Raw genomic sequence first — 26,818 nt, 5'->3', positions numbered from 1 at the left:
AACCGTCAGCTGCGCACACTATAACCCAAGCAAAATATTATAAACTGAAACAATGCTAAAAAACTGTTTTCAAGTTATTTGACATAAGTTAACCTAACTGCAAAAAACCCGTCCTTGAAAGCGGAATTCGTTACTTAAGATTATGAGATCTAGATAACGTGCGATAAATGAAACCGCCATATTTGCAAGGAAAGCAATTAAAATTAGCAACAGAGTCGTTAACAGTATGGCAATCTCTAAAAAAAATTCAGCGATTTCAGCACATAAATGGTCGCTCAACAGCTTAACACATGCAAAAAATCCTTCAATGAACTTAAACATGTTCACATCTACAGAGGTGGCTAGAAAAAACAATATAATGATCAATATCTTTAGCAAGCGATGCCGTCTAGAATCAAAATAAATAACTTGAAAACGGCATTCTGTTCTAAGGACACTGTTGAGCAACTTCTCTGAGCCATCAGCTAGGTCGTTTCCTAGTCTGTCTTCTTCGCTCAATGTTTGCTGTTCTGTGAATTCCTGTGTTATGGTCGCTTGCAAGCAAACGTCGACTTCTGTAGATTCAGTACGATTTTGTCGTTTATTTCTTTGCTCGCGGACTTTGTTTATAAGAACTTGTTTTTTATCAGATGTTGAAAGAATGTGAAGAAATAAGCGACAAACAGTAATAAAATTGACATCAATTTCCTTTCTGTTTATTTATTCGTTGTTCTGGGCTAAACAACCGCGCCTGTGACACTCGTATTCACACTCGTTTATTGGGAACATACCGCCATTTGCAGCCAAATGTAATTAGACCATGAATTTTACGACCGTTGTTTTTTAATCAACATCCATTTTCCATGATTTTCAAATCGAACCCAGTCGAACTTAATCGAGCCTAATCGAACTTAATCGAACATTCGATTTAGTTCGATTACTCAAAATTTTTTGTGAGAGTTCGATTCTGTTCGATTACCGAACTTAATCGAACCTAATCGCGTGATTACAGTTCGATTCAGTTCGAGTAAGTTCGATTAATCGAACGTTCGATTTGGTTCGATTAGTAACGTCGGGTTTACAGGATTACGTTATTGCTCAGTTGTGGTGGACTTGACGTTCATGGTGAAAAATGTCGACAATTTTTTCTAAGAGCTGTCCAATTTTAGCACTTTTTTGGTAGGCATGTTGACTTTAAACAAATGAGGCTAATAAGAGATGTTAATAAATTCAAAGCAGCCTATTAGAATGACGAAATGGATGACAACACGAAAACACGGCCGGAAAGCACATGGAACTCTGAGCAAGAGCCTCGCTTGCAAGCAAAGTCCGGGTTGAGGATCTGGGGACAAAAATAAAGCGACTGCGAAGCAAAGAGCGAAGGCACCGTGTTTTTCGCTTGTTTATCCGTCATTAAACTGAAAATTTACACATTAAAAACCTTTTCACAAAGTAGTGTATATTTTACTAGCTGTTTTGCGGCTTGGGCGCATCACAGGCCCGGTAAGTACTTTTTTAATGCGCCATTTTATAGCTTTATGCGCCATATGCGCATGGCGCACGTCCTTCCTAATCCCTGATACCGTAAAATTCTAGTTATACCCCCCCCCCCCACACACACACACACTTATAAGCCCTCTGGTTATAGGCCCATCTGCCTGGAAACAAAAAGTACATCTGGTTATAAATCTTCCCGGATTTAAGCCCCCTAAATGTTGCCTTATTATGACTTTATCTTAGAAACGTATTTTGATCAACACTGCCATGGTTTGCTTTGACTTTTTTTAATCCACTTTAAAGCCCCCCCAAGATATAAGCCCCTCTGTTTTTAGCCCACTCAAAACCCCTTTCCGAAGTTGTATAAGCCCAGGGCTTATAACCAGAATTTTACAGTATATCAGGGAAAACATTTCTCTTACATACCTCTTGTCTTTTCTTCTTGTACACAGTGCTTTTACCCCTGAGCTTGTTCACATACCTTTTAAACTAAAATCAAATGAACTTGAATTATTTTAAGTTTCTCTATGTATTGTCCAGACATGCTTATTCACAAGCCTGCTTATTGCTTATTCGCCGCCTGGTTAGCTCAGTTGGTAGAGCGCCGGACTGCTGTGCGGGAGGTCGTGGGTTCGAACCCCGACCGGACCAACACTCAGGGTCTTAAAATAACTGAAGAGAATGTGCTGCCTTTGTAATTACATCTGCAAATGGTTAGACATTCTAGTCTTCTCGAAAAAAGGACGATAAACCGTAGGTCCCGTCTCCTGTATCTTCAATCTTCTAACAGGAGACGTTAAAGAACCCACACACTATTCGCAAAGAGTAGGGCACGAAGCTCCCGGTGTTGTGGTCTGGCCTTTACAATTGTATCTTCAAATTACAGTATATGTAAAACGCATTTGAACATAAACATATGGAAAATGCGCTATATAAATGCATTATCATTATCATTTATTAGCCTTGGACCTTACCTCATCACCTTTTAACACTTCTGACCCTTCACTTTCTTTTAATAACTCTTTCTTTTTCTTGAAGTCACTCTCTGCATTGGCCACCTGAATAAAAGGTGAGCACAATGAGTTTAACATACAGTGGAACCCAACCAGTGGGCCATGGAAATTTGGCCATACACAAGAATATAGCCTACTGCTAGTAGAAGTTACAGTATTTCACCTCATCCATGGCCTCTTGGAGTTTCTCCGCAGCTGCTTCTTTCTTACGTCCAATGATTGAGGCCTTGATGAAAACAAAAAGTCATTAGAGATTAGCCCAAAGTTGGTATTGAGTCATTTAAGTCACATGTTAGGGGCTGTTCTGTTGAACAAATTTTCTTATAGACTTCTGCGTATACACGGAAAATCTCCTTTATTGCTACCCACTATTAAGAGTAAGAAGCTAGAGGAAATTGTGTATTTTCTTTTGAGCCCATCACTTCAATTTTTGTCATAAAATGTCACTTGTGTAAGTTCAGCAACCTCCTTTTGCTTATGTTAAGTAAGATTTTCAACAATAAACTCCACGTGCCTGTTGTCTGAAAAGTGACAGCTTGTCATCAATAGGATCATTCCGCACCATCCTCTTTTCAATCAGTGTATTGATCTCTGCTGACAGTTGCTTGATCTGGAAATTCAAAAAACAATCTAGCATGAGAAATGTGAGGATTTCCAACATCAAAGTTCTCACCATAAGGTAAAGTCTGTGTCCAGCCAATGTGACACATTTTACTGTTGCTTATCCCCATTTCAATAGCATAAAGTGACTCAAGTGGAGTATTTCTTCTCCCCTCTGGATGGATGCTAGTAAATCGCAAGGTTACCCCCACCCCTAGCATTAAATTTGCTGGTACCCATGTGTGGGTGGAGAGAGGCACAGCGAGAATTAAGTGCCTTGCCAAATGCACAATTGAGCCCAGTATCAAAATTGATTGAACCTGTCCCTTACCCGTTTGTTGAGCTCATCGACATCGGACTGCCCCATGGCTGGTTCATCTGCTACCTTCTGCAGATCTAGTGCATACTTCTTTTTCCCTTCCAGCTCCTAAGTGTTTAAACAAAGATCATTCCATACCAGTCGGTTAGCAAGGACAACTTACCAGTACAGTGGAACCTCGATTTAACAAAGTGCCAAAGGACTGGGGAAATTTGTTCGTTATATCGAGGGTTCATTATATCGAAAACCTCAATATAACGAATTCATGGAAAAACAACCAAAATATTCGTTATATCGAGGTATAGTTAATCAATTTTTAACAATTTTACGCTGCACTACGAACCCAGCATTTCTGGATATTGACGATTTCTGAAAATAACATTTATAATGTCTAATATATGCACATAGTAAGAGCATATGTACTTAAACTTGTTCTCTTGTTACAGGGTTAAAGGATTTTCATCTTTGTTGGTCTGTTCCGCATTCATCTTGTGTCGCGTGTTGACATTTTTTCGTTATATCAAGGTACATTTTACGTTTGGGTCTCTGGATTGTGTTCGTTATAACGAGGATTTCGTTATATCGAGGTTCGTTTTATCGAGGTCCTGTTCCATACATTTTACTGTAACTTTGGACGGGCTGAAGAAAATCGTTCGCTACTGAAAGCGAGGACTTCGTTATATAGAGGTTCGTTAAATCGAGGTCCCACTGTAAATGTTATTATTACTATACCTACAGTCGAACCTTCTGTGGAAACAATAATTGCTTCAAGAAATTGGCGGTGTGAGAAATCGGGAGTAAAATTATACAGGAGTGCTCACTATCCAAGGCAGGGCTCAAGACTAACTTTTTTGCTAACTAGCCAAATGGCTAGTGACAGCTTTGAATTCACTAGCCAAAACTTATTTTCTACTAGCCACAATTTTTAAGCATAGTTCTTCTTTTAAAGGGGGGGGGGGGAGGGTGAAAACAATGTGCGATAATGTTTAAACCTTGAGCCGTAAAATGTTCCTTAAATCTTCATGTTTTTTTCTTACAAAATTGGGCTTTGTTCTTCACTATAAAAATCGTACATGTACATGCGTTTTTGTCAACTAGATTGTTTAAAGCTTCACATTCTATAATGTCAACAGTTTACTTCTTACTTATATTCTCTGAGAGACGATTTTAATAAATGCGGTTTCTTGCCACTAATGCCTGATTTTTTCATTAGCCATTTTGGCTAGTGAAAGGCCAAAACCTACTAGCCAAAACTGCATTTTTACTAGCCTTTGGCTAGTTGGCTACCGTTAGTCTCGAGCCCTGCAAGGGAAACTAAAATTGGTTCAAGACATCAAGAGTTTCGAGTAACCAAGGGTTTGAGAAATCGGGATTCTACAGTATTTAAATCTAACCTAGTTGATCATCAACTCGTAGCTGATAAAGTAAATAAACTAATGGTACCATTAAATTTTTTAGATTAAAATATATAGCTGAAATCTTGTTTTGAGTCATCCTTGAATACTTTTTGAAGTAACTCCAGACTCACATACCATTTTCTTAGAGGTGATTTCTGATAATGCTTCCTAAAAGTCAACAAAACCTAGAGTTATTATACTCATAAGTTGGTCATACCTTTGGTATTTTTTCCTGGCAGAGATACACATTGACTTTGTTTTCCTCCTCTAGCCTCTTTATAAGGTCTGTAAGTAAAAATAAAACCTTTCAATCCTTTAATTCCCAACCCTGTTCATTAAATTGCTCACAAAGAGTAAAAGAAGGGTTTCTGTGATTATTCTTTTATGCTTAGTAATTTGCTTAAAAATGTCTCAAATCTGACAGTGTATTTCAGTCTGTATTACCTGCCCCAGTGGTCCCGACACCCTGAGCTCTCATGTCCTTCAGCTGCTGTAACATGCGCTGGTAACGTTGGTCTGAGTGAAGGTACTGTAATAAACAAAGTAACACAATGAAAATAAATGGATATCAACTATTTTTAATAGAATAATGTCTTCCTTTTCTCTGCATGGTGTGCACGCCTATCACTCAATCAACTTCTTTGTCCCATCTAGGACATAAGCCAACAATAATACTTCGCCACTCAACCCTGTCCTGAGCTTTGGCCTGCGCTCTGCCCCATAATAGACCCCTCTCTTCCAACGTATATAGTGATGAATAATACTGATGTGCTTTTTTAAAACAGTAAAGTACACTACCTGATTCTTCTGTTCCAATTTTTGTTGACCAAGTGTATGTTCCTTTTCTCTTTCAACACGCAAGTTACGAGCTGCTTGTAACATCTTCTCATAGTTCCGAACATTCTCCACCTATTATAGAATTACAAGATTCATCTTTAGTTTCTTGTTTATAAACTTACTTAAGCCTAGATAATAGTTAAGTTATATAATGAACAAAGAGAGTGTAGAGCTTGAAAAAAGGTTTTCATTTTATAAAAAGATGCTGTCTTAAACCACTTCCTGTATCTCTTGGAAAACTGCCACTCAGTATCATTCTTTATGCTAGCTGAGCTGACATACATTTCTTTTAATTAAAAATGTTAGTTTCATAAACTTGTGCACATCCTAACAGTATCCCAATTTTACTTGATAATTTTCTTGTAAGATTCTCATTGATACATTTGTCTTCTCGACAATGTAAGGATAACGTAAGTAGGAAACAGATGTCGAGAAATGGTTATTGGGTGATACCTTCTTCTGCATTCTGTCAATTCTCTTGTGTAGTTGTTCTTTTTCATCTTCCATGTTCACTATGTCCTAAAAATATAACACAAAAAGTGAATACTTTACCTTAGATACACAACAACTTCGCTGTTGTTTAGTTCTGTAAGTTGTGTACAGTACAAAGCTGTTATAAGATTGTTTCTGGTTACAAGGCTTACCTGACCCTCCCTGGGGTCCCAAACCCCGTCATGGCTTTGTCTCCAGAAATGGGGTCAGTCTAACCACAGATTAAAATACACTTGATACAGTGATGCAGAAAGATAGGTGCCGGAGGGGGGGGGGCGGTTGGGTACTCAGAAAAGTTTTATACGGGGAGGCTCTGCCCCAATTTCTAACCCCTCACCCTTTTATATACCATTTTTGACAGAAATTGTACCCCTTTCGTATACCTTTAACTGAAAAAAGGTACCCCTTTCATATACCTAAGAGACATGGTGTGGACTTAAAATAGGATGTTTTCTTGTCATTTTTATGTAGCACTTAATAAATTAAAATAATACAGCCATAAATTGCGTCTGTTCAAAATATTTTAATTATAGGCCCTTTTAAATAGCCAAATGACAATTTCCATACTCTTTTATATACTTAAACTCGTGAAATCCCTACCCTTTTATATACCTGAAGCCTGAAAAAGGTACCCCTTTCGGGCGGAGCCTCCCCGTATAGGCCATTATAGGGAGTACCCCCCCTCCCCGGGGATAGGTGGGAGGGATCCAAGGGAGAGAAAAGGGAGAGAGTTGCCCACTGATTTGTGCTCAGCACAAAAAATGTGGCTGTCAGACATGTTAAGCCCTGGCCAACACTGTAACACAAGTGGATGCAAGTAATCGTGAGTTGAACTTGCGTACAGACTTGCGTTGGGTGGCCAAATGGACAAGCAACAGATCGCAAGTGCAGGCAAGTTGTCAAAAAAGCCATTTCAATGCTACTGCATGCGTTGCAATTCAGTATTTGAATTAAACAGCAAGACTTGCGTTGACTTGTGTTGGGTGGCCAAACGGTGAAAAACTTACGTTGACTTGCATGCAAATTTAATCCCGATGTGAGCGCAAGTTAAGGGTTGGAAACTAAAATTTTGGAGCACTTGCCTTCTGGAAGAGTGACTGGCAAATTGCACTCTCCCAAATCACTTTTTACTTGCCCAGTCTCCTCCATTAAAAAAAGTTAATTTACCCCCCCCCCCCCTCCCATTGCCCCTGTATTTTGCAAGCAAAGTATTGAAATTGACAATAAAATTTGTGGGAATTAGCCATCTTGCCACGTTTTGCGGCTCAGAGGACAAGTCAGTGTATTTATGACAAGAGGTATTACTTTGTACAAGTACATCTGTGAGGGTCTCCCAGGGGTTTTGGGGAACAAGGGAACATTGGCAAAATATCGAAGGAAACAAGGGAACATTTGCCAATTTTGGGGAACAAGGGAACAAAATTCGAAAAATTACAATATGAAAATATTTCGAAAATGTGTGGGAACATGGGAACATAAGGCATTAGTATAATTTCAGAGGTGATTATAAGAATTGAAGCATTCTGATTGGTCGAGAAGCTCGGCTTATGAGGCTATATTCACCCCGCGCGAGGTGATTATAGCTTTGAAGGCTTGGTTACTTAGCCATTGGATATTTTAAACACTGGGAATTTTTCAAATTAACTACCAAGGCTTTTGGACCGAAAATATTTTCAAGAGATGGTTCTTAAGGCATTAGAAATTATCGTAAACATGGCGGTTTTGGTGATCGATGAGAAACTCAGTCAGATCGATTGAGCAAACATTATTTAGTTCTCTTCTCACCGGAGCTACTCATTTTCGAGAGGATTTCCACATTCATCAACAATCATACAAAGGTAACGGACATCTATCTTTCTCATAGTGTTTGTTTTGTTACGTTTTATTGCTTTAACTAAATAAATTCTGATTGTAATCGATGAATTAAACTGGTTTACACCGTATGCAAGCGAACACTTGTGTTTGCTGTTTTCTTGTTTGCTATCGTTATTTTTTTAAGTTCTTGATGATCACCTCTCAAAATTATATGAAAACAATTATTCACCTTAGGCTCAGTGATTATTGTTGAATAATCACTTCGCCTTCGGCGAATAATTGTTAAAGTGGTACTATGATCAAAATTTTACCTTCCCTTTTCTCTTCGGTTTTTGAAAGTACTTTCATTAAAATAGTAACCTTGCCAAATTTTACGTTCAAATTCGAATTGGAAGACCACTTATTTCACGCGTAAACTTCGGCTTTGGCTTGCCGCCATTACTAGATTCAAAAATGTCCGAGGACCAAATAGAGATCTGGAACTAGTTGGAGCGAGAGCATGCTGACGTCATATGCGCATCAACAAAATGGCTTCTTCGAAGGCTGGAGTGACCGATCTGGAAAAACATTGGTTTTCTTTTTAATCTGTAGTGATGTAGAAGCCGTATCTACTGCGCAAATGTTTTTTAAACATACTTCAGGGCATCTCCAGGTCACTTTTGCACAACATAGTGGCAGAAAACATTTCAAGAGGCGGAATATTTAACTCGCCCGAACCACGCAAGATGAATAATAGATCGTCTGATAACTTTGAGGGAAACTTGTACTCTTGGAAATGCTTTATAGATATTTCTCCCTGCAACCTTTGTGAGGTTAACTTCTTCAACTATCCAAGGGAAGTGAATAGAATAGAACGCTTCGAATTATCTACAGTGAGTTTACTGTATTCGCTCCTTTTTAGAAGCAAAACATTGGGTGAGTGGCGTAATTTACTTCTGTTGCTCAAGCTCTCGTGTTCTAGAATAGTCATTTTTAAATTTATTGTAAATACTTCATGTCAAAAAGGTAATTTTTGGGCAAATCGGCCTGTATGTTCCTGAATTATATATCCTCTATTGAACAAATAAACTTAAATAAATTCGCACGAGGCGGTACATTATGTGAAAGTACATACAGAGGATGCAAATCTTAGCAATATCTTTTTACTGATTATGTACTGAAAATGTTTCCATTGTAGTCCTCTGTATACACTGTAGTCTTAATAAACTCACCAGCACGTCTTCAGTGTTGGTCACTTGTTTATTTCTGCCATGCAATATAAAACACTACAGTAGGACTGTACTTCATTGTGCACTTATAGTATTCATAAACATTTTTTGAGAAGAAATCTCAGGATAGAACAGTGTTTTAAGCCTGTTTCAGAGACATACATGCTATCCGGATTTTACTCAGTATATCTTTATTACATTTAAGTACAACAGGGGCCATCAGCTATAATTATGACCTGTGCCAATCACTCATGCTGTGTGCAACAGAGCACCGTTGAAATCCTAGCTACTCTTTATTTTAAGTTTGCAATATATTTATTTTTGGCATGCTCTTTTTGTTCATAAGTTGAGAATGTAGTAGCCAACAATGAATCATGTGAATGTGCCAGAGAACTCCTGAGCTGCTAATCCATCATAATTTCTAACACAAGTACAGTCAAATCTGTACCATGAATAAAAATGTTGTATTGATTGAGGTGAGGTGGTCTAAGTGTAAGTTGTCGGACTCCGGATCAAGCGGTTCAGGTGTGGACTCTTACTGGTGTCATTGTGCTGTGTTCTTGGGCAAGACTACTCTCATGGTGCCTCCTCTCCAAGTGTAGAATGGGAACTGGTAAACTGATGGTGTGACGAGGGCATGCAAGTCTAGTTGCTTGGTGGGCAACTAGACTTGCATGCAGACCTTGCCTTTTTGTAACAAGGGGGCAATTTTGAGGTCACACAGGACCCTTGCAACCATTATATATGTATTTATTTAAAGAGTATACACGAGCTGCGAAGCCAACAACAAATACAGTCAAACCTGTACCATAAATAAAAATTTTGCATAGCAATGGGGTAGTTGTTTTGATTTAGGTGCGGTGACCTAATGGTCAGTGCGCAAGACTCTGAATCAAGCTGTTCAGGTGTGAGCCCAGACCAGTGTCATTACATGTATGTGGGGGGAGTGGGGAGGTTAAACCTGTGATGCAATTGTACTTCCATTTCATCCAGGTTGCTTAATCCTACTTAAACCAAGATATGCTTTGGCCTGATGGGCAAGCAGGCTTGCATGCAGACTTTGCCTTTTTGCATCAAGGGAGCAATTTATTTAGGGTGGTACACGGAGCTCGCTTGTTTACAGTCACGTTAAGTTGACACAAGATTAGTCCCAAAATTGAACTCTCAATTACATACACATACTGCAGATGCACAATGTACTGCCAGTGATATTCTCTAGAAAGAGCCACTGTTATATTGCATATGATACCATAAAAAAATATTTTCTTGAGTAGATGCCAGACCCCGACTCACCGCAGGCTTCATTTAAATACCGGTTCAAAACTGGAAACGTTTGATCAAGGTCCCAGTGTTTGTTTGAGGTCCAGGTGTTCCCGTTTATGAACTTAAAACTTTATACCCTTAATATTATTTTACTTGTTCCCATGTTGTGCATATATTGTTTCAGTTATTTTTATCATCAAAAAATCACAGGGCCAAGAGGAAAACAAATGGGTGAAATGAATAAGAAAAACTACTCCTACCCAGTTTTGCTGCTACTTGTGGGACAGTTTCATAGCATTATCAGTAAATAGAGTGAATGACTCTATACAGCATTCAAATGGTTTTCTTATTTTAAGAAACAGGAATACTGAATGCCGGCTGAAGCTGGATGTCTGAAGTGTTATTACCCATTAAAACACTTAGTTTTAAAAAGGTTTATTACCTGTATTGTAGTCAAGGAAGGTAAAACTGTATAAAACTCAAGGAGCTAAATCCATTGATCACCTGCACCATTTTGTTGACTTTAATTTTTGTGTATAAATTTTACATTATTTCATGTTTATAAAGCTTTTTTTTCGGAATAAACAGCTGAGATAGATTTTATGCCCATGGCGTGTATGATAGATTACAAGAATGAAAACAACAGTAAAGGTCATTTCAATCCTTCGCAAACGGCAATAGCAACCTACATGTATATATATATGCAGAGCTCTCTATTAATTCAAACATTGCAGACATTTTATCCTAACTATTCAATGTCGTTCTCGGAAAGATTTCCGCACAGGACCCTACATTAATTATGTATGCAACTATTTCATACTATCACTATACATAAACAGCAATCATGAAAAGAACGAATCAGTCAGAAAATTGTATGCATAATTAATGTAGGGTCCTGTGCGGAAATCTTGCCCTCTCTTGGGTTTCGCCACCGGGCAAACTAGACGAAGAATTTGTCGAAGAAATATCTTTTATAACCCTGTTAATTCTCAGTATATTCTCTCTTGGAACACTCGAAGCTCGAAGCGACGATGCGCATATGACGTCACGGACCAATTCATGCGTAAATCCGCTTTTCAGTGCAGTCGCTGGCTCACTTTAGACGTCCGAGTAATGGCGGACGGGTTTTCCACGATTTTCGGCAAGCTATTTCAAGGCTTATATTGCTCGCAACCTTCTAAATTCTAGCGCGCTAGTTAAATATAGACTTATTGAACAAATTGACTTTAGAAAAAGACGAAAAGAAAAACAAAAATTTTGGTCATAGTAGCACTTTAAATATTGGAAGAGAACAAGGGAACAAGGACCCCCCCTGGGAGACCCTCATCTGTCATGTAATGTCACAGGTTCGTCTGGGTAATGGACAGAGCAATGCACTTACCTTTTTAATCTCTCCTGTTGATAGTCCAGATGTTCTGAACTGTTCCGCTGACTTGTGTAGCTCTTTAAACTGCTCCATCAATTCCAAATACTGAAGTCAACAAAACAGATTTTTTGGTTAGATACTGACACTGTGTGGGAATGAGTTTGCTATAAGGCTAGAAAGCCAAGCACAATAATTATTACAGCTCATTAAATTTCTTAATTTTTCAAGTGGTCTTCTAGTCTCGGGAGATGGTAGCAAATCTTGGTTGTTGTTGTGAGCTAGAAACCAGATCACTTACATTCTCATTAAGATCGTATAATTCCTGATCACCCAGCTGATCTTGAGGAACCTCCAGTTTCACTAGATATCTTGCCAGATAAGCTCTTGTCTTTAATTCTGTCAGGTTCTCAAACAGCCAATGTAGAATGGGATACACAACCAACTTGTCACCTTGAATGAGTCCATTCCGAAAAGCATTCCTAAACAGTTTGAAACAAATTAAAGTTTTCAATAAACATTCTCAAACTTACTAATAATTCATCAGGTTAAAATGACAAAGAAAATCACAACTGTGAAGGAGGTTTAGATACCAAGTCTTAATTAGCATAGATTTTTACAATTTTATTTTTCCGTTTACTCTGTAGTTTTTGTTTCAATAGCCCATTTCCGAGTTCTCGCATTTTAGAGATCTGGTGCCGAAATCGACTCATGAGATCGAGGCTAAGTGCATTGCATCCCATCAAACATGGAGGCTTCGAGTGAAAAAACAACATGGAGTGAAGATTTCTCGAAATTAAAGGTCGATTATTTGCGACAGAGAGGTATAGAACTAAGCGATGGTAGCAAAGGAAAACGGAAAGCTGAACATGGCCATCACGAAACAACCTGAAGCCAAGAAGACTTTTGAACGAACGAAAATTTTCAGGTGAATAATCTTCTTTACATACCAAATAATTGTAAAGGTCTCCGAACGTGAACTCTGGAATTTTCGAGAAGTTGTGGGTACAAGCGTTCAAAGTTTTAGAGTCTGGCAACTTCCCTTCACTTGCTTGCAATTTGTCCTCCAGTAGCTTTGTGCGGTCTTCGGCAGAATCATTCAGTTTCCTCTGCTTCATGCTTCGTGCTTTCTGGCATAAATGAAGCAGTTCAGCTTTCCGTTTTCCTTTGCCACCATCGCTTAATTGTATACCTCTCTCTCGCAAATAATTTTTCAATTCATCAACCTTTAATTTCGAGAAATCTTCACTGCATGTTGTTTTTTCACTCGAAGCCTCCATGTTTGATGAGATGCAATGCACTTAGCCTCGGTCTCATGAGTCGATTTCGGCACCAGATCTCTAAAATGTGAAAACTCGGATTGGCTATTGACAAGATATCTCAAACACTTGAGACAGTGTTTCATCGGCTATCCAAACACCTCAAATTTCGTCAAAAATACTCTGCTGCGCGTCGTATTTTGGACTCTCTTTCCGATGTTTGGTTATCCCAATGAAACACTGTCGCTCATGTTTGATATAAACTATTGTTGATCAAAATAAAATTAGCGCTCATCTACGTTTCTGTTTCAAACATCATTTTCTAGTCAAAAGTGACCTTAAACATATTTGAGCATTCCTGTTAAGTTTGTTATTTTTCTGTGTGTATGCAAGATGCAATCATGTAAATGTGTGTTAGTAGATAACTAAGTCACTAGCCTGGTTGGCTTTTGACTCACACTAAGAGACATAGCTATCCCTGTCATTACTTACAAACTTCCTGAATCTGTCTTTGGCTTGAATTTGAGAATTCTTAAGAATGTGAACATTCTTTTTGCCATTTGTTCAGGCTCTTCATCACGAAGGTCAAGTTTGTGCTGTTGACAAATAATAGAATAACTTTAGAACACAACACAATCACTTCCTTAAAAACTTATCTACATGTGTCAACCCTTGCCTGTCTACCCCATCCATATAATACATAAGGCTGAACTGGCATCCATGTTAAGGAAGTTGACCACAGTTTTCCGCACTTTTTAGCTTGTATACTTTGATGGGTCAGTGCTACAAATATTTATCAGTTACTGCTACAAAAATGGTATCAAACAAATGCCCAATCATTGGTAAACAAATTGCAGTATGTCACTGGTTGCCATAGCAATGGTATAACCTTTTAAAAACACCCTTAATTTTTCACTTTAAGTGCTTATAACTCAAAAACGAATTCATTGACCCCCTCAGTTTTTATTGTTGAATGGTGATCAGCAACCTCAAATTTTTGAAAATTTAGGGCGGCTCTGAAACTGATCTGGGATATTTATTTAACTTTGCAAAAGGTTGTACCTTAACATGCTGATCATCATTCAATAATAAAAACGCAGGCAACATTTATAAACTTACAATACATCTGCTTAAAATCACCACAAATTCACAATTTCATTTTTTATCTGTTGGTGACCTGTTGCTAGACTGTCAGTTAACTATTGGCTGACTGTTGGCTGACGATTTATCAACGGGTTTGTTTGGAAGCTTTTGATCACAAACCCCCAAATCTTGACTCTCAATGCCCCCCCTCCTGCACTTAAGCTGGCCGCACACAAGAGCATCTAGCTGAGCTAACCGCCTTGTGTGCCCGTGTGCTCAGCAGATTTCTCGTGTGCAGACATTTTTCCGTTTCATGAGAATTTTACCTCGCGAGACCTTGAGAAAAATATCTATTGTGTTTAATTTTTTGCCTAAAGAGAAAAATCCTCAACGTGTGCGGGTGACATGAGCTACTTGCTCAGCCAGAAATATCAACTAACCAATAAACACACGCAGAATGCTCACAGGATCAAACATGGTCGCTTCCAAATCAAACTTGCTAAGCACTTTCCTCACTGTCTGTGGTGAAATGGCTGAGCAAATGGGTATGTGATGCGAATAGCTCTAGTGTGCGGCTGGCTTGAAATATCCAATGGATGTTTAGTAGGACACTGAGAATATGTTGATGACCCTATCTATACTAGGGCCTAACTATGATCAAAATAATAAAGGAAACAACAGTATACAAACGTTACCTGAGGATTTATCTCTGCAAACACATCATTTACAACTTGTAGCAGCTGCAGTGGCTGAAGGGAATCAAAACTGGAAAAAAAATTAAATGAAATTTTAAGAAGTTGCACTTGCACCAAACAACCTTGGGTTAGGTCAGCATTTTTCTTTACTTCAACCTTTATTTTCATAAGCACATGTTTAAGAAATTTCACCAGTCTGTGAAGGTGTATAAATCAGGGAGGGTGAGCCTCTTTAGACTTTAGCAAGTTCGCTAAAATTAAGTAAAGAGGCGGCCTGAAAACTTTACCCTTGCAAACAAAGACAACGGGTTTGTCGGCTAGTTGGGAGAGTAAGCTCTTAAATATTAGAAAAGACTAGTGGGAAACATACCTTATGAGGTTATAATTCTTCTTGAAAGGCTCCTTGTTGAGCTCGTCTACGATGTACTTCAGTTGTTCGCTCATGGCGGCTTACAACGAAGTCCTTCGAGTTTTCTTCTATTTTCAACACCAAAAACCAAACGCTTGAGCTATTTTTTAACCTTAACAAGTAGGAATTACATTTTTTCTTGAAATTCCAGTCGAAATAAATAAGAATATGGACGGATTTTACAAATTTTCTGATGTGAATTATAAATAAACACCAAAAATGTTGAGCACCATGGATACTTCGACACAATATGGCCGCCACTACTTCATGTAAATGATCTTCAAATTAGGAACATCATATCTTCCATATCTTCAAATTAGGAACATCATCTGTTACTCGCTCAGAGCGCCCTTCTATTATTTATTTCAAGAAGTGAAATGTTTCGTCAAATCAGCTCAATTTTTATTGGTAAGAATAATTCTTGCAATTATTCCACTTTTGTTACTATTGCAGGAAAAAAAATATTTTTCTAACATCTGAACAGCTGGGAAATCATAGGGTCCTTTTTCTTGGTTATGACAGTGTACCTACAATATTGGAACTTTCACCGCTGAACAGTGTATTGCAGGATCTAAAACAGTCGAAGGAAGAAATATTTCGAAAAATTCCACCGCAAAATGTCACAAAGTAAGTTTTTACTAAATCTTTTAGTAGTATAATTATTAGTTCCCTTATGTTTCACTTCTACATTAATTGAAACTCCATAGAAACCTTTGGAAAGATTATTTTCTTGTTAAAATCACGTTAAAATATTTTTCCACAGCTTTGCGTGACTTGGCGGGTCTGATTTAAATCAATATTTTCCTTTTTGAACGGATCGGAGAAAAAAATCCAGTAGAACTGAGATTTCTTTGTCTTCCTCTTTGACTAAACTTCAGCATATTACATTCGGTTCCCAAAGGCGAAGTTTGAAAACAATGTCTTTAGCTTATGTTTAATTTACGTATTTCGTTTAAACAGTAAGATTTTTAAAAGCTTTTTTGGAATTTAATATTGAATCTGTTATAAGCTTAATTTTTTGCTTTGCTAGGCGGGCAAGAAGAGGAAGACGGCGATGTTTTTGAAATAATTGAGACTCCAGGCTCAAGACATTTAGTTGAGCAACTCATCAGCATGGATTTAGCTGAAAGACCGGTTGCTCAACAAATTACTATTGGAGGACTCTCGGGCTGGTATGTAAACTTGACATTAATTATATGACTAACATTTACTGAAATTAATTATCCTAGTAAAGTGGTCCAAAAATCAAGATAAATTGTACGTTTTTGGAAAAATGTTCAGAATTTAATTAAGAAATCCAGCTTTATTTGCTGGGTGTGGCAGCACCCCCCCCCCTCCCCCCAGGCAATGTACATAATGCCAAAAAGTTTGAGTCAGTAAGATTTTCCGGGGGCCAAAAAAAAAAATAATAATCACTCCCCTACCCTCACCACCCCTCCCTCCCTTCCAAATGTAAAGCCGCCTTTGCTGTCAACATTCATAATTGAAGAAATATAAAAAGTCGAGAAAAAAGTATCAAAACCCCTGTTTCATATGCAGAAACACACAGGCAGAGCTGTCAAACTTGTCGTGTTCATGTTCCAAATGTTAATTGGTTCAGTTGAAAAACGTGATGGTTTTTCTAGACAAACTCAAATGTTTTTCATCTCACAAAACGTGGGAAAAAGTTGGCCGTTCACGGTCGCTCAAAAATGGTAGAACAGTCAACTCTCTCTTAACGGACATCTCCATAAGACGGACACCTGGTGATGGTCTCTGCCGTTTTTCAGTCATTATAATATAACTAAACTCCTTATAAGATGGACACCTCTCTAAGACGGACGACAGACACTTTGAAATCGTTAACGGACACTTGAGAAGCGTTTTTATCATGTTTTATTAGCAAAAATACTTCCAAACTTCGTATCGACCTTAAGCAAAGTTAGTCAGCGCCCTAATGATATGTGTATACCAAGCTTTCTAACTTTTAACGGATTACTTCTCTGCTTACGTGTATGGACACTAAAGAGGTCGTTTTCTACTTGCAGTATTACAGTTTGTAGAAGCTCTCAACTTTTGTGTTTACAAGCAAATACGCTCCTTTTATTATTTGTCTTGTTGCAGTTTGCAAATGTTTGTTCCTTGTGCAAAGGTTTAGCTTTATTGTCTCAGAATTACTGGTGTCATGTTACCTCGACTCTCTACAAGGCGACACCCCTCTAAGACGGACAGTTGCGGCCGGTCCCAAAGGTGTCCGTCTTAGAGAGAGTAGACTGTATATCCTTTTAAGCCAGCTTCTATCCAGTCACTCCTGATGCTTTGAACAAGCTTCAGTGAGGAACTCATGCTCTTACAAACCTCCTGTGGAGTATTTTGAAATAAAATGACCACTCTACATGTGCCTCCTAGTATATAGTTCACTACTGAGCTACTAAATTATGGTATGTGTATTTATTTAATGGTAGCATGAAATTTTTCCCAACTCTTAGGTTTGCTGGATATGTGTGCAAGAGAGTTGGAAAGCTTACACTGTCAGCAATTGGAGGAGGAATACTTCTGGTGCAGGTATAGAATGAAGATTCTTGATTACCAGCTGTTGTTTGGAAAATGAACCCACGCTCCTCCCTGAAAAGATGGCTGGACACATTTTCAGGGACTAGTAACAACTTTATGCCATAGACATGATCAGCCCTCGCGCCACTCATCCAGCCATCTCTTCTTGGGGAGCAGGCTTTTAGTAATATATCAAACACGAGAGGCAGTGTTTCACTGGGATATCCAAACACCGAGAAGAGAGTTGAAAATACGACGCGCAGCGGAGTATTTTTGACGTGTTTGGATAGCCGATGAAACACTGTCTCGAGTGTTTGATATATCTTCTCAATCGAAACAAAAACTACGGAGTAAACGGAGAAATAAAATCATAAAAATCTATGCTAATTAAGATCGGGTTTCCAAACCACCGTCACGGTTATAATTTTCTTTGTTTTAACTTCAGTTGATGAATTATTAATGAGTTTGAGAAATCAGGTGGGAGTCCAGGAGTCCTATGGACAGCCACTTTTCAGGAAAATTAATATGAATAACTATACAGAGGGTTTTTAAGCAAATTTGGAACCTTTGGAAAAACACCTTGCATGCTCCTCAGGCCCTCAGGCCCTCCTATGGGGACATTTAAGTCAGGCCTTATAATAAAAATTTTTGGACTCCCACTTTTTAAACCCTGGCTAAAAGCCTGTTGGGGAGAAACATGAAGATTCTTGATTTTAACAGTAAATTCCTGTATAACGAACCCCTTCATAACAAAGTTATGAAATTTTAAATGTCTGTTTTTATAAAATTTAGATTGCTCACAGAGCAGGCTACATAAACATCAACTGGAAAAGGATGGAAAAGGACATGGATAAGGTTGCCAGCAAAGTTAAAAAGTCAGTAAAGAAGATAAAAAAGAATGAAAAAGATGTTGAGAAAGGAATTATTGCACTTGCAAACAGGGTAAGCATTTTTCTAATTTCCTGGTTAATTTTGCATTTACTGTCAAAGTACAATTTTTAATTCACTCTCTTTAAAGTGGACACCAGTCTGAAGCATTAATTTCCTAGAACAGGGAATGATGTAATATATAAAATACAAGAGACAGCATTTCATAGGGATATCCAAACACTGAGAAGAGAGTTGAAATACGACAGGAAGCTGAGTACTTTAAATAAAATTCAAGGTGTTTGGATAGCCAATGAAACACTGTCTCCAGTGTTTGATATATCTTCTCGATCAAAACAAAAACTACTGAGTAAAGGGACAAATAAAATCAAACATCTATGCTAATTAAGATCAGTTATCCAAACCTCCTTTGCAGTTATGATTTTAATTGTTTTAACTTGGTGAATTATTAATGAGTTTAAGAAGTTATATTCAACGGTTGTTAAAAAAAACTGTTCTCGAACATTTATCTTTGCAGGGTTATTCATATGCCAAACGAAATGTAGCAGCTGCGTCAGGATTTGCTGGTGGATTTCTTCTCGGCTTGGCATTATGAGCAAATGACAAATACGACGCTGAAGCACAATAGAACACAACATCATTCGACGTAGCTTAAATTATGTCCATAACGTCATGCTGCTAATAACTATCTCATAATTATTCAATTATCTTAAAAGTGCTCATATTTAATATGCACAGTAATTCAAACAATGATTTCATAATTTAAACTTTCAACCTGTAATGAGACCCTTTTTCCACTCTTTGGAAAGAGTGAATAATGATGCTAAAAAAATAAGGTTAGGCCTGATTTCAGGTTAATATTAGACCAGTTTCAAATTGAGTGTCTTAAAACCAAAACCAAAGTTAACACACTGGACAGCCAATCCAGTATACCAATCAATTTCATGTAGCTAGCAAGAAGCATGGGAAATCATGTGTAATCAAGTCACTTTTTTTCACTCACGCTCTTTTTTCGCTTAATGCTCGATAGTCCAAGCTAAAAGAGGGAGTGCTCATAGTATACAATTCTTTTTTTCGTTTTACTTCTGATTGGTCGAGAAAGTGGCACAATTTTTTTTTAAACCAATCTCTAAGCAAAACCAAGGCAAATGCAAGTTACCTTTAACACTCAAGTGAAAACTACTTTTCTAATACAAATAATAATTACAAATTTAGTTGGGCTAGTGCATTCTCATCTCTGAAATACAATTTATATGAAGTGATTCAAAGAACATCATTATAATTATAAAGACATGGGACAAACTATATCCAAGACAAATTCAGTCACGTTTGTGCATTATAATGAAACCCAACATATTTTTCAGTTGTAACTTAACAATTAAGTACTGTGAATGTTCAACTTTAAAAATAACTTTTGGTTTAGTAAGCTTAAGCAGGAGTTACAATTCAGCTACTTTTTGTACTGGTTGTAGATGTTTTATTTTATTTTACCCAAGGTATAAAACCATCAAATAAAAGATGCTGAACAAATATAAATTATTGAAACAATGCAATGACCTATTTATACCTTCTAAGTTTGAATGCACTGATGGCACTGCTCATTATTAGTGTCAACCACACTTAACTGAGTTGAACCCGGTGTTTGGGTGATGGTAGTCCCCTTCGCTGACGTTCTTTTGGCTCATCACGCAATAGGAAGATTGCATGATGAGCCAAAAGAAGAGTCACGTTGGAGGCTAGGGTGATGTTCAATTCACCAAATTTCAGTCACCCAGTATCATATCATATTTTATTTTATGTTGAAGGCTGTAGCAAAAAGAAAACAAGTGAAAGTCTGTGTGAACTAACAGCTACCATTTTCCCATCTCCACTACCCAGTTCTACTGATTTCCAAGACAGAATCAACATGCAGATGTTAAGAGTTCATGTCTGTCCACTGTCCTCATGTTGTGGTCTTCTGTATAACTCTACTCTTCTTGCAATACCTCTCTCCACCCACTGGACTTTTCACCAATGCACAAATCATTGTGTTTGAAGCCAGAAATGCAGTCAGTGGCAGATCGAGGGGGGCAAGGGCCAAGGAAATGGCCCATTTCCCCCCCCCCCCCCCCACTGGATCAGCCACTGACATTTTGTCTGGATAATCTTAACTTAGTTGTCTTCTGTGCTTTGCAGCTTTCTGTTTGTGGTGATACACTGGCTTGGTCGCAGTATTTTAGCAAAATCACCAATATCTACCTCCCGTTATTCACCACTTTTCTTTGCTCAAGTTCTTCTTTGAAGCCCAAACATAATTCAGTGTTAATGGCTGAATTCCTTATGCAGCATTTCTTCATGGCCTCGATCACATGCTGGCATCTATCCTCTTGATAGTTATATTCTTTGAAGAGAAATCGCAAAATATTTCAGTTTAAAAATAGCGCAAACAACAAATTTGAGTTCCGCTCGGGCCTGTTGATATCTCAAATTTCACAGTCATACCTTGAAGACACTTCTGTATTGCACATGCCTCTTTTTGACAAGGAAGCCTTTTACTTCCTGACATTGCACAGACAGATCTCCTGTTTATTTTCGTTCAGTGCCGGTGAAGAACTGAATATTTCCAGCGAAAGATGCAGCTTATTCGACCGCCATGTTGACCGGGAAGCAACAAAAGGTACTGGGCTCGCCCTCCTCAACTTCTCGTTCCAGGACTACTCGACCTCTATAACCGCCAAGCTGCGCAGAATGCTTTTCACATATTTTATGCATTTGATCAGAACAAAAAAATTAAAACAGAATATCACCCCCTCTCCCAATTACAGCAACCTTGACAAACTACAAATGAGGAGACCTTTCAAACCTGCAGGTCCCTGCTAAAACATGGAGAATTACTCAGAGAAGCCCTTCCCAAAATAAAAAAAATCCCATGTTACCTTGTTCCCAAGTATTTTAACGATTTTTGTGATCCGTGTTCCCTAAAATATCAGAAACACAGCTTTTGTTCCCGTGTTCCCAGCTTTGTTTTTCTTTTTGTTCCCTTGTTCCCAATTATTTTATGGCCATGTTCCCTGAAACCCCTGGGAGGGATTCATCACTGACACATCAATTTATACTGCTGCAACCACAGGCAGCCCAAGCTCACGTTTGGAGCGGTCGGTAGGTTTAAATTGGTGTTGCGTAACACTAGACCGTTGAGAATATTATAAGGCTTTGTATGGGATTTGGGTCGATTTTGCCGTATTTATGCTTAAAACACTAAATATACAAATTAAGATGGAAGGAACAGGGGGAGAAAAATCGACTAAAACACCACTTCTAGACGCAAAACAGGCAAGAGGACACAGCAAATGGCAAAAGTAAGTTTAATTTGTATATTTACAGTGTTTTAAGCATAAATACGGCAAAGTCGACCCAAATCCCATACAAAGCCTTATAATATTCTCAACGGTCTAGTGTTACGCAACACCAATTTAAACCTACCGACCGCTCCAAACGTGAGCTTGGGCTGCCTGTGGTGCAACAAGTCAGAAGATAGTCAGTTCCTAAATTACAAGGGACAGGAGAAACTTGACACATCTGTCAGAGGTAAACTGAATTATGGCTTCATTACCAGTAGATTACATTAAAGCAAGACTGACATGCCATTGCTCTTTATACTATAACACATAAAACTTTAGAAGCTCGGCATTCAAACACAGCCTCCTAAAGACCTGGAGAGTTCCATAAGAGCCCACTTCCTTCAGTGACGCAGTTCATCCAACCTTTAAGATCAGGGATAGTTAGTGGGAAAGGGACAGTGGGAGTGAAGAAAATTCAAGTATCCTCGTTCTCCCCGACTTTCCTCCACTGATACCGGCTACCTGAAATTGTTTTTCGAATAATTTTCAAATTTTTGGCAGGAAAATAATGACACAAAACATTCTATGACAGTTTCTGAAAGAAATTGTCACAAAGATCCTGAAACTGAAAAAATATCTAAAATACGTCAATCCAAACAAAAGTTATGGTGCATTGAATTTTCTGTCATTTTGAGCTATTTTTAGCAACAAAATGGCGGGAAATGCAAACTTCAATTAGCAATGACTTTTGATTAGATTGACATATTTCAGAAACTTTTTTCAGTTTCATGATCTTTGTGACAAGTTTGTTCTGAAAAAAATGTTCCATATTAATTTTAAAAAATTTGGCGCCAATTTTTTGCCATTTTCCCGCTAAAAAATTCAAAATTTGAAAAACAAAAAACAGACGATTTTTCAGAATGACGAGTTTTATATTTATGCTGGTATTAAGCCAGTATCAAAAATGAAAAAGATGAATGAAGGTAAGCGTTTTTGAGTCACCCACCGTCCCTCCCATCACCATTCTTAGATACAACCAAACGAAATGAAAACAAGTCAGAAATAGTGTTACTGCATTGAAAATTTCCACAAACTAGATCAACTACTTGTTCATCTTGACAGGATTAACCACTAGGCTCAGGTATAATGATAAGCAGGCACCAACACACTATTTTTACCAAAACAACACAACACACAATCAAATTTAAAGTAATTTTTATTGGGCAACTGAGAGATGTACAAATTATTCAGTTTCTTTGTCACTCTTGAAGGTCTTCTTTCCTCCTCTGATTCGTCCAGTACGACGGGCGGCAATCAGACCAACCTTTCGTCCAGCTGAGGTGTCTCGGCGGACAGTTGAAGGAGTACCAATATGCTGATGGTTACCACCACCGTGGGGATGTTCAACGGGCTATGGAAAAAAACACAGAAGGTTAATAAAAACAATAATATAAACCTATAAGCAACACATGCTTTATTGCAGATGAACAGAAAAAAACTGGTCCAGTGAAAGCTGTTGAAACTACATTGTACATACATCAATACTATTATTCAATAAGGCTGGTTTATACTACCAACAGAGTTGGACTCAGACTTGTAATCAGAAGCGCAGAGGGGTATGATCTAGTCAAAATCAATTTAGCGGAGTCATTAGCAGAGTTTCCAATTCTGGTTATGACTACATCAAAAACTAGATTGTTGGAGCTGCAAGCAGAAACGAAGTATTCAGAGGACCTGAGAACTGGCATTGTGTTTGGTTTGTCCTTCTAATTATGCTTGTGACTCTGACAATGTAGTTTTCACTGGAGGAATGGGAAGAAAATGGAAATGTTCTTATCCTTCTGACTCTGATGCTTGTTATGTATGGTTCAGTTTAGTGAAGTGACCGTTTACGAAACTGAACACAGGATTCTCAGTGTTAAACACAACAGTTTATTTTAATCAACTTGACCATGTCGCACCCTTCACAAAAAATGCTTTTCAAAAGTTCTCAAAAGTCCTCGTCAGGTGACACAACCCAAGATCTAAAAATAAACATTGTTGTGGGAAAATCCATGTCACATGCACAATGTCACAAGCAATGTCACGCACAATGCCAAAAAGTAACGCAATTTTTTGTAACAATGCTATCAAGCTTATGACTCCCCTTACCACTCCAATTTTTGAGTTTCACTGGGACATAAGCACTCTTATGACTCTGCTTACGACTACTTCGCTAGTGAAAGTCAACCTTTACCATGTGCAGTTAATCAATGTTTTGTGTATTTAGCACAAATCAAGGTCAAGAAATGAAATATGATAAAACTCTCATTGGCTGAGTTTATCTTATCAGACAGTTAAGTATTTGGCTCACACGAGATGAGCAAATTGAGGTAACAAATGCAAACATTAAACAAACATCACACTTAGCGCTTGATATCCAAGAGAAGTATGCAAACTTACGTTCATAGCCACACCACGGACACGTGGCCAGCAGTTCCTCTTAGCCTTGTACTTGTGGTAAGCACGTCCAGCCTTGAGCATTGGCTTGTCAATACGACCGCCACCAGCAACAATGCCCACCATAGCACGGTTGGTAGAGGGGTATACTTTCTTGATCCCAGAGGGAAGCTTCACACGGGTTCTCCTTGTTTCATGATTGTGTGATACCACAGTAGCATAGTTGCCTGATGTGCGAGCTAGCTTGCCACGATCTCCTGCTTTCTCTTCAACGTTGCAGACGATGGTACCTTCAGGCATAGCACCAATGGGTAAACAGTTGCCAATTTGAAGGGTGGCTGAAAGAAACAAATTTACTTTAGCAAGCGTAAATTAGGGTATACCAGGCTGATATAACAGTCAATTAAGAAAAACTTTTGGCTGGCAAATGCTTTTTTGACCATCTGCTTCAAATGCAGTGAAGTTGACAGGACATTTCAAAGTTGAAGTGATCAAACGACAACACCTAAGTTCTTCAATTTTCACATCCCATACACAGCTTTTTTAATTAACATCATCGGGTCAAAGCTTCAGCCTTATGAGACAAGACTGAAAGTTCGTATGGGTAGAAGGGCTGCTGCATGTGCAGAATCTTAACAAGATATCTTAGCTACATGGCAAACTGGATTATGCATGTTTTCTTTCTCTTCAGACATGTGAAAACAAGGTACTTTTAACCACCATGAATTTTAGAATTTACAAATTCAAAGTCATGAAACAAAATTCCAATGAATACCCAGACCAACATTCCACCTTGTAGCTTGGCCAGGCTTATCAATTTCATCCGTCCACATTAAATGAAATAGCTGTATATTAACAAGACACTCACCTTTCTTTCCACAGTAAACAAACTGTCCTGTGTACATGCCTTCCGTGGCGATAAAGATCTCCTTCCTAAGTTTGTACCGGTATGGATCCCTGAAACTGACAATAGCCAAAGGAGCGCCACGTCCTGGGTCATGGATGATCTCCTTGACAACCCCCTTCAAATAACCATTGCGCTCTGAGTAGTCCAGAGGTCTGAGTTTGGCCGCTCCTTTCCTGTGTTTAGTATGGGACTTGAAGATACTCCCAGCGCCCTTACGCTGGCCTCTTATAACTCGACCCATATTTACTGCAATGAAATAAAAACTTCTATAAATACACATTACAGACAGATGGTGCTGATGTAAGCTAAAAAAAACCTGTTTAATTCCTTTGCAAATTAAGATCAACATCACAAGGTATGGAAAGAAGCCAATGCCATGTAGCTCACTGTTAACGTATTTTTGCGAGAACTTAATTTCCCGAAAATGGAACAGGCATATCAAGCGGGACTTAATTTTCGCAATTTGGCCAAAATGTAAAAAATACAATAACAATCAAAATAAATTTTTTGGGGGTCTTTAATTTTACATTTTTTTGAAAATCCAAATTAAGTCTGCGAAAATAAGTAACAATAAGGTATACAGTAACTATCGTTCTAAAAGACCCCAATTATTTTGAGAAAATTGTTGTATGGTCTGAAATGCCCATCATGTATTATGTATATAAAAAAAAAAAAAAAAAAAAAAAAAAAAAAAAAAAGAAGGAAACCCAAAAAAACCTATTCTATTGGCTGTATTTTCTATGGCATGGTATAAATCACAGTACAGTACATGGTTTTGGCTTCTCTATTACCAACTAAAAGTTCATGTGCACACTTCTGACAAATCAGATAGCTTTTATAATGCCACAATTTAGCACACACATTGCTGAAATTAATCTGACATCTAGATCGATAATTTACAAACACGTATCAAACGATATTCAATCTTTGCGTTATTATACTGTGAAAAAGTGTATTTCACTTACGAAACTACCACAATATGCTTTATTAGCTCAATGCATGAATCGAGTTTTAAACATGTGCAACAAATAGAAGTTCTGGTTTTTTTTTTCTTACTTGTTCAAAATACTGTTAAAATTGTTCAAAACCTTAACTCAACGCAATATGTTGAGTGAAGCCGTAAGAGAACAAATACATTAGTGATTAAATTTTTGGGGTCCATGTAAAAACATAAATATAAAGTGGGCTACCGTCTTGTACTCTACTTTGCAATGCGATGTCTAGGTCATCGTAATATTATTTGAGTGTTGGCTTTAGCCCCGAAAAGTTACAAATCTTTAAAAAATAAACCTAGATATGGATAGGGACGGTATTACTTTTTTAATTTCTAGTGGAATAAAGAGTCGATGGCACTTTTCAAGGCCACTATAAAACCGATTTCTACATCTATAACAAATCTTGCTTACCAATATGGCCACGGATGGCAAAGAGAACGAAAATATACATCGAAGCGAGGCTATAGGCCAATTTCGTACCCATACCTCTCTCGCAGTTTTATTCAGT

At 38.0% G+C, this 26,818-nt stretch overlaps 4 protein-coding genes across 6 annotated transcripts in view; 1 reads left to right on the top strand and 3 right to left on the bottom strand.

Annotated features, from left to right (window-relative positions):
* Positions 1-15,480, bottom strand: part of LOC144664404 (intraflagellar transport protein 81 homolog) — a 117,768-nt gene extending 102,288 nt beyond the window's left edge. For all 3 annotated transcript variants that reach the window (XR_013572804.1, XR_013572805.1, XM_078525519.1), the window contains exons 1-14: positions 15,191-15,480; positions 14,821-14,890; positions 13,535-13,638; positions 12,085-12,265; positions 11,802-11,891; positions 6,096-6,161; positions 5,604-5,714; positions 5,250-5,334; positions 5,023-5,090; positions 3,421-3,516; positions 3,004-3,099; positions 2,653-2,715; positions 2,451-2,534; positions 1,903-1,965 (exon numbers count right to left, since the gene is read on the bottom strand). Coding sequence is in view for 1 of the 3 variants with exons in the window: in XM_078525519.1 (XP_078381645.1) it covers positions 1,903-1,965; positions 2,451-2,534; positions 2,653-2,715; positions 3,004-3,099; positions 3,421-3,516; positions 5,023-5,090; positions 5,250-5,334; positions 5,604-5,714; positions 6,096-6,161; positions 11,802-11,891; positions 12,085-12,265; positions 13,535-13,638; positions 14,821-14,890; positions 15,191-15,264 (1,251 nt within the window). In the remaining 2 variants the exon portion in view is untranslated. The remainder of the gene's footprint in view (positions 1-1,902; positions 1,966-2,450; positions 2,535-2,652; positions 2,716-3,003; positions 3,100-3,420; positions 3,517-5,022; positions 5,091-5,249; positions 5,335-5,603; positions 5,715-6,095; positions 6,162-11,801; positions 11,892-12,084; positions 12,266-13,534; positions 13,639-14,820; positions 14,891-15,190) is intronic.
* A 299-nt stretch (positions 15,481-15,779) lies between these two features.
* Positions 15,780-20,179, top strand: LOC144662417 (FUN14 domain-containing protein 1B-like). Its single transcript, XM_078523217.1, has 5 exons — positions 15,780-15,856; positions 16,260-16,401; positions 17,698-17,773; positions 18,554-18,703; positions 19,167-20,179. The coding sequence occupies exons 1-5, from the start codon at positions 15,847-15,849 to the stop codon at positions 19,242-19,244; spliced, it is 456 nt and encodes a 151-aa protein (XP_078379343.1). The 5' UTR covers positions 15,780-15,846; the 3' UTR covers positions 19,245-20,179.
* Positions 19,287-21,283, bottom strand: LOC144662418 (cx9C motif-containing protein 4-like). The gene is made up of 2 exons (XM_078523219.1): positions 21,131-21,283; positions 19,287-21,029 (listed from the first exon to the last, which is right to left on the bottom strand). The coding sequence occupies exons 1-2, from the start codon at positions 21,192-21,194 to the stop codon at positions 20,884-20,886; spliced, it is 210 nt and encodes a 69-aa protein (XP_078379345.1). The 5' UTR covers positions 21,195-21,283; the 3' UTR covers positions 19,287-20,883.
* Positions 21,284-23,167: 1,884 nt separating this feature from the next.
* LOC144662067 (large ribosomal subunit protein uL2-like) lies at positions 23,168-26,747 on the bottom strand. The gene is made up of 4 exons (XM_078522800.1): positions 26,722-26,747; positions 25,277-25,561; positions 24,412-24,746; positions 23,168-23,380 (listed from the first exon to the last, which is right to left on the bottom strand). The coding sequence occupies exons 2-4, from the start codon at positions 25,554-25,556 to the stop codon at positions 23,213-23,215; spliced, it is 783 nt and encodes a 260-aa protein (XP_078378926.1). The 5' UTR covers positions 25,557-25,561; positions 26,722-26,747; the 3' UTR covers positions 23,168-23,212.
* Between the last annotated feature and the right edge of the window lie 71 nt (positions 26,748-26,818).

The sequence above is a fragment of the Oculina patagonica genome, chromosome 8 (genome assembly GCF_052425735.1).
Source record: "Oculina patagonica isolate OP01 chromosome 8, crgOcupat, whole genome shotgun sequence".
In the NCBI taxonomy this organism is placed as follows: Eukaryota; Metazoa; Cnidaria; class Anthozoa; order Scleractinia; family Oculinidae; genus Oculina; species Oculina patagonica.
Note: the sequence above shows the minus strand (reverse complement) of the source record. Positions and strands in the feature narration are given on the sequence as shown.

What these genes read in the sequence shown, in the direction of transcription:
- LOC144662417 (XM_078523217.1), top strand. An exon ending in ATTGGAGGACTCTCGGGCTG is followed by an intron (nt 16,402 to 17,697) that starts GTATGTAAACTT and finishes CCCAACTCTTAG; the next exon opens with GTTTGCTGGATATGTGTGCA. An exon ending in GAGGAATACTTCTGGTGCAG is followed by an intron (nt 17,774 to 18,553) that starts GTATAGAATGAA and finishes TATAAAATTTAG; the next exon opens with ATTGCTCACAGAGCAGGCTA.
- LOC144662418 (XM_078523219.1), bottom strand. Translation starts at nt 21,194, where the DNA reads ATGTCAGGAAGTAAAAGGCTTCCTTGTCAAAAAGAGGCATGTGCAATA. An exon ending in AATACAGAAGTGTCTTCAAG is followed by an intron (nt 21,030 to 21,130) that starts GTATGACTGTGA and finishes TTCTCTTCAAAG; the next exon opens with AATATAACTATCAAGAGGAT.
- LOC144662067 (XM_078522800.1), bottom strand. Translation starts at nt 25,556, where the DNA reads ATGGGTCGAGTTATAAGAGGCCAGCGTAAGGGCGCTGGGAGTATCTTC. An exon ending in TGTTTACTGTGGAAAGAAAG is followed by an intron (nt 24,747 to 25,276) that starts GTGAGTGTCTTG and finishes TGTTTCTTTCAG; the next exon opens with CCACCCTTCAAATTGGCAAC. An exon ending in TCCGTGGTGTGGCTATGAAC is followed by an intron (nt 23,381 to 24,411) that starts GTAAGTTTGCAT and finishes TTTTTTCCATAG; the next exon opens with CCCGTTGAACATCCCCACGG.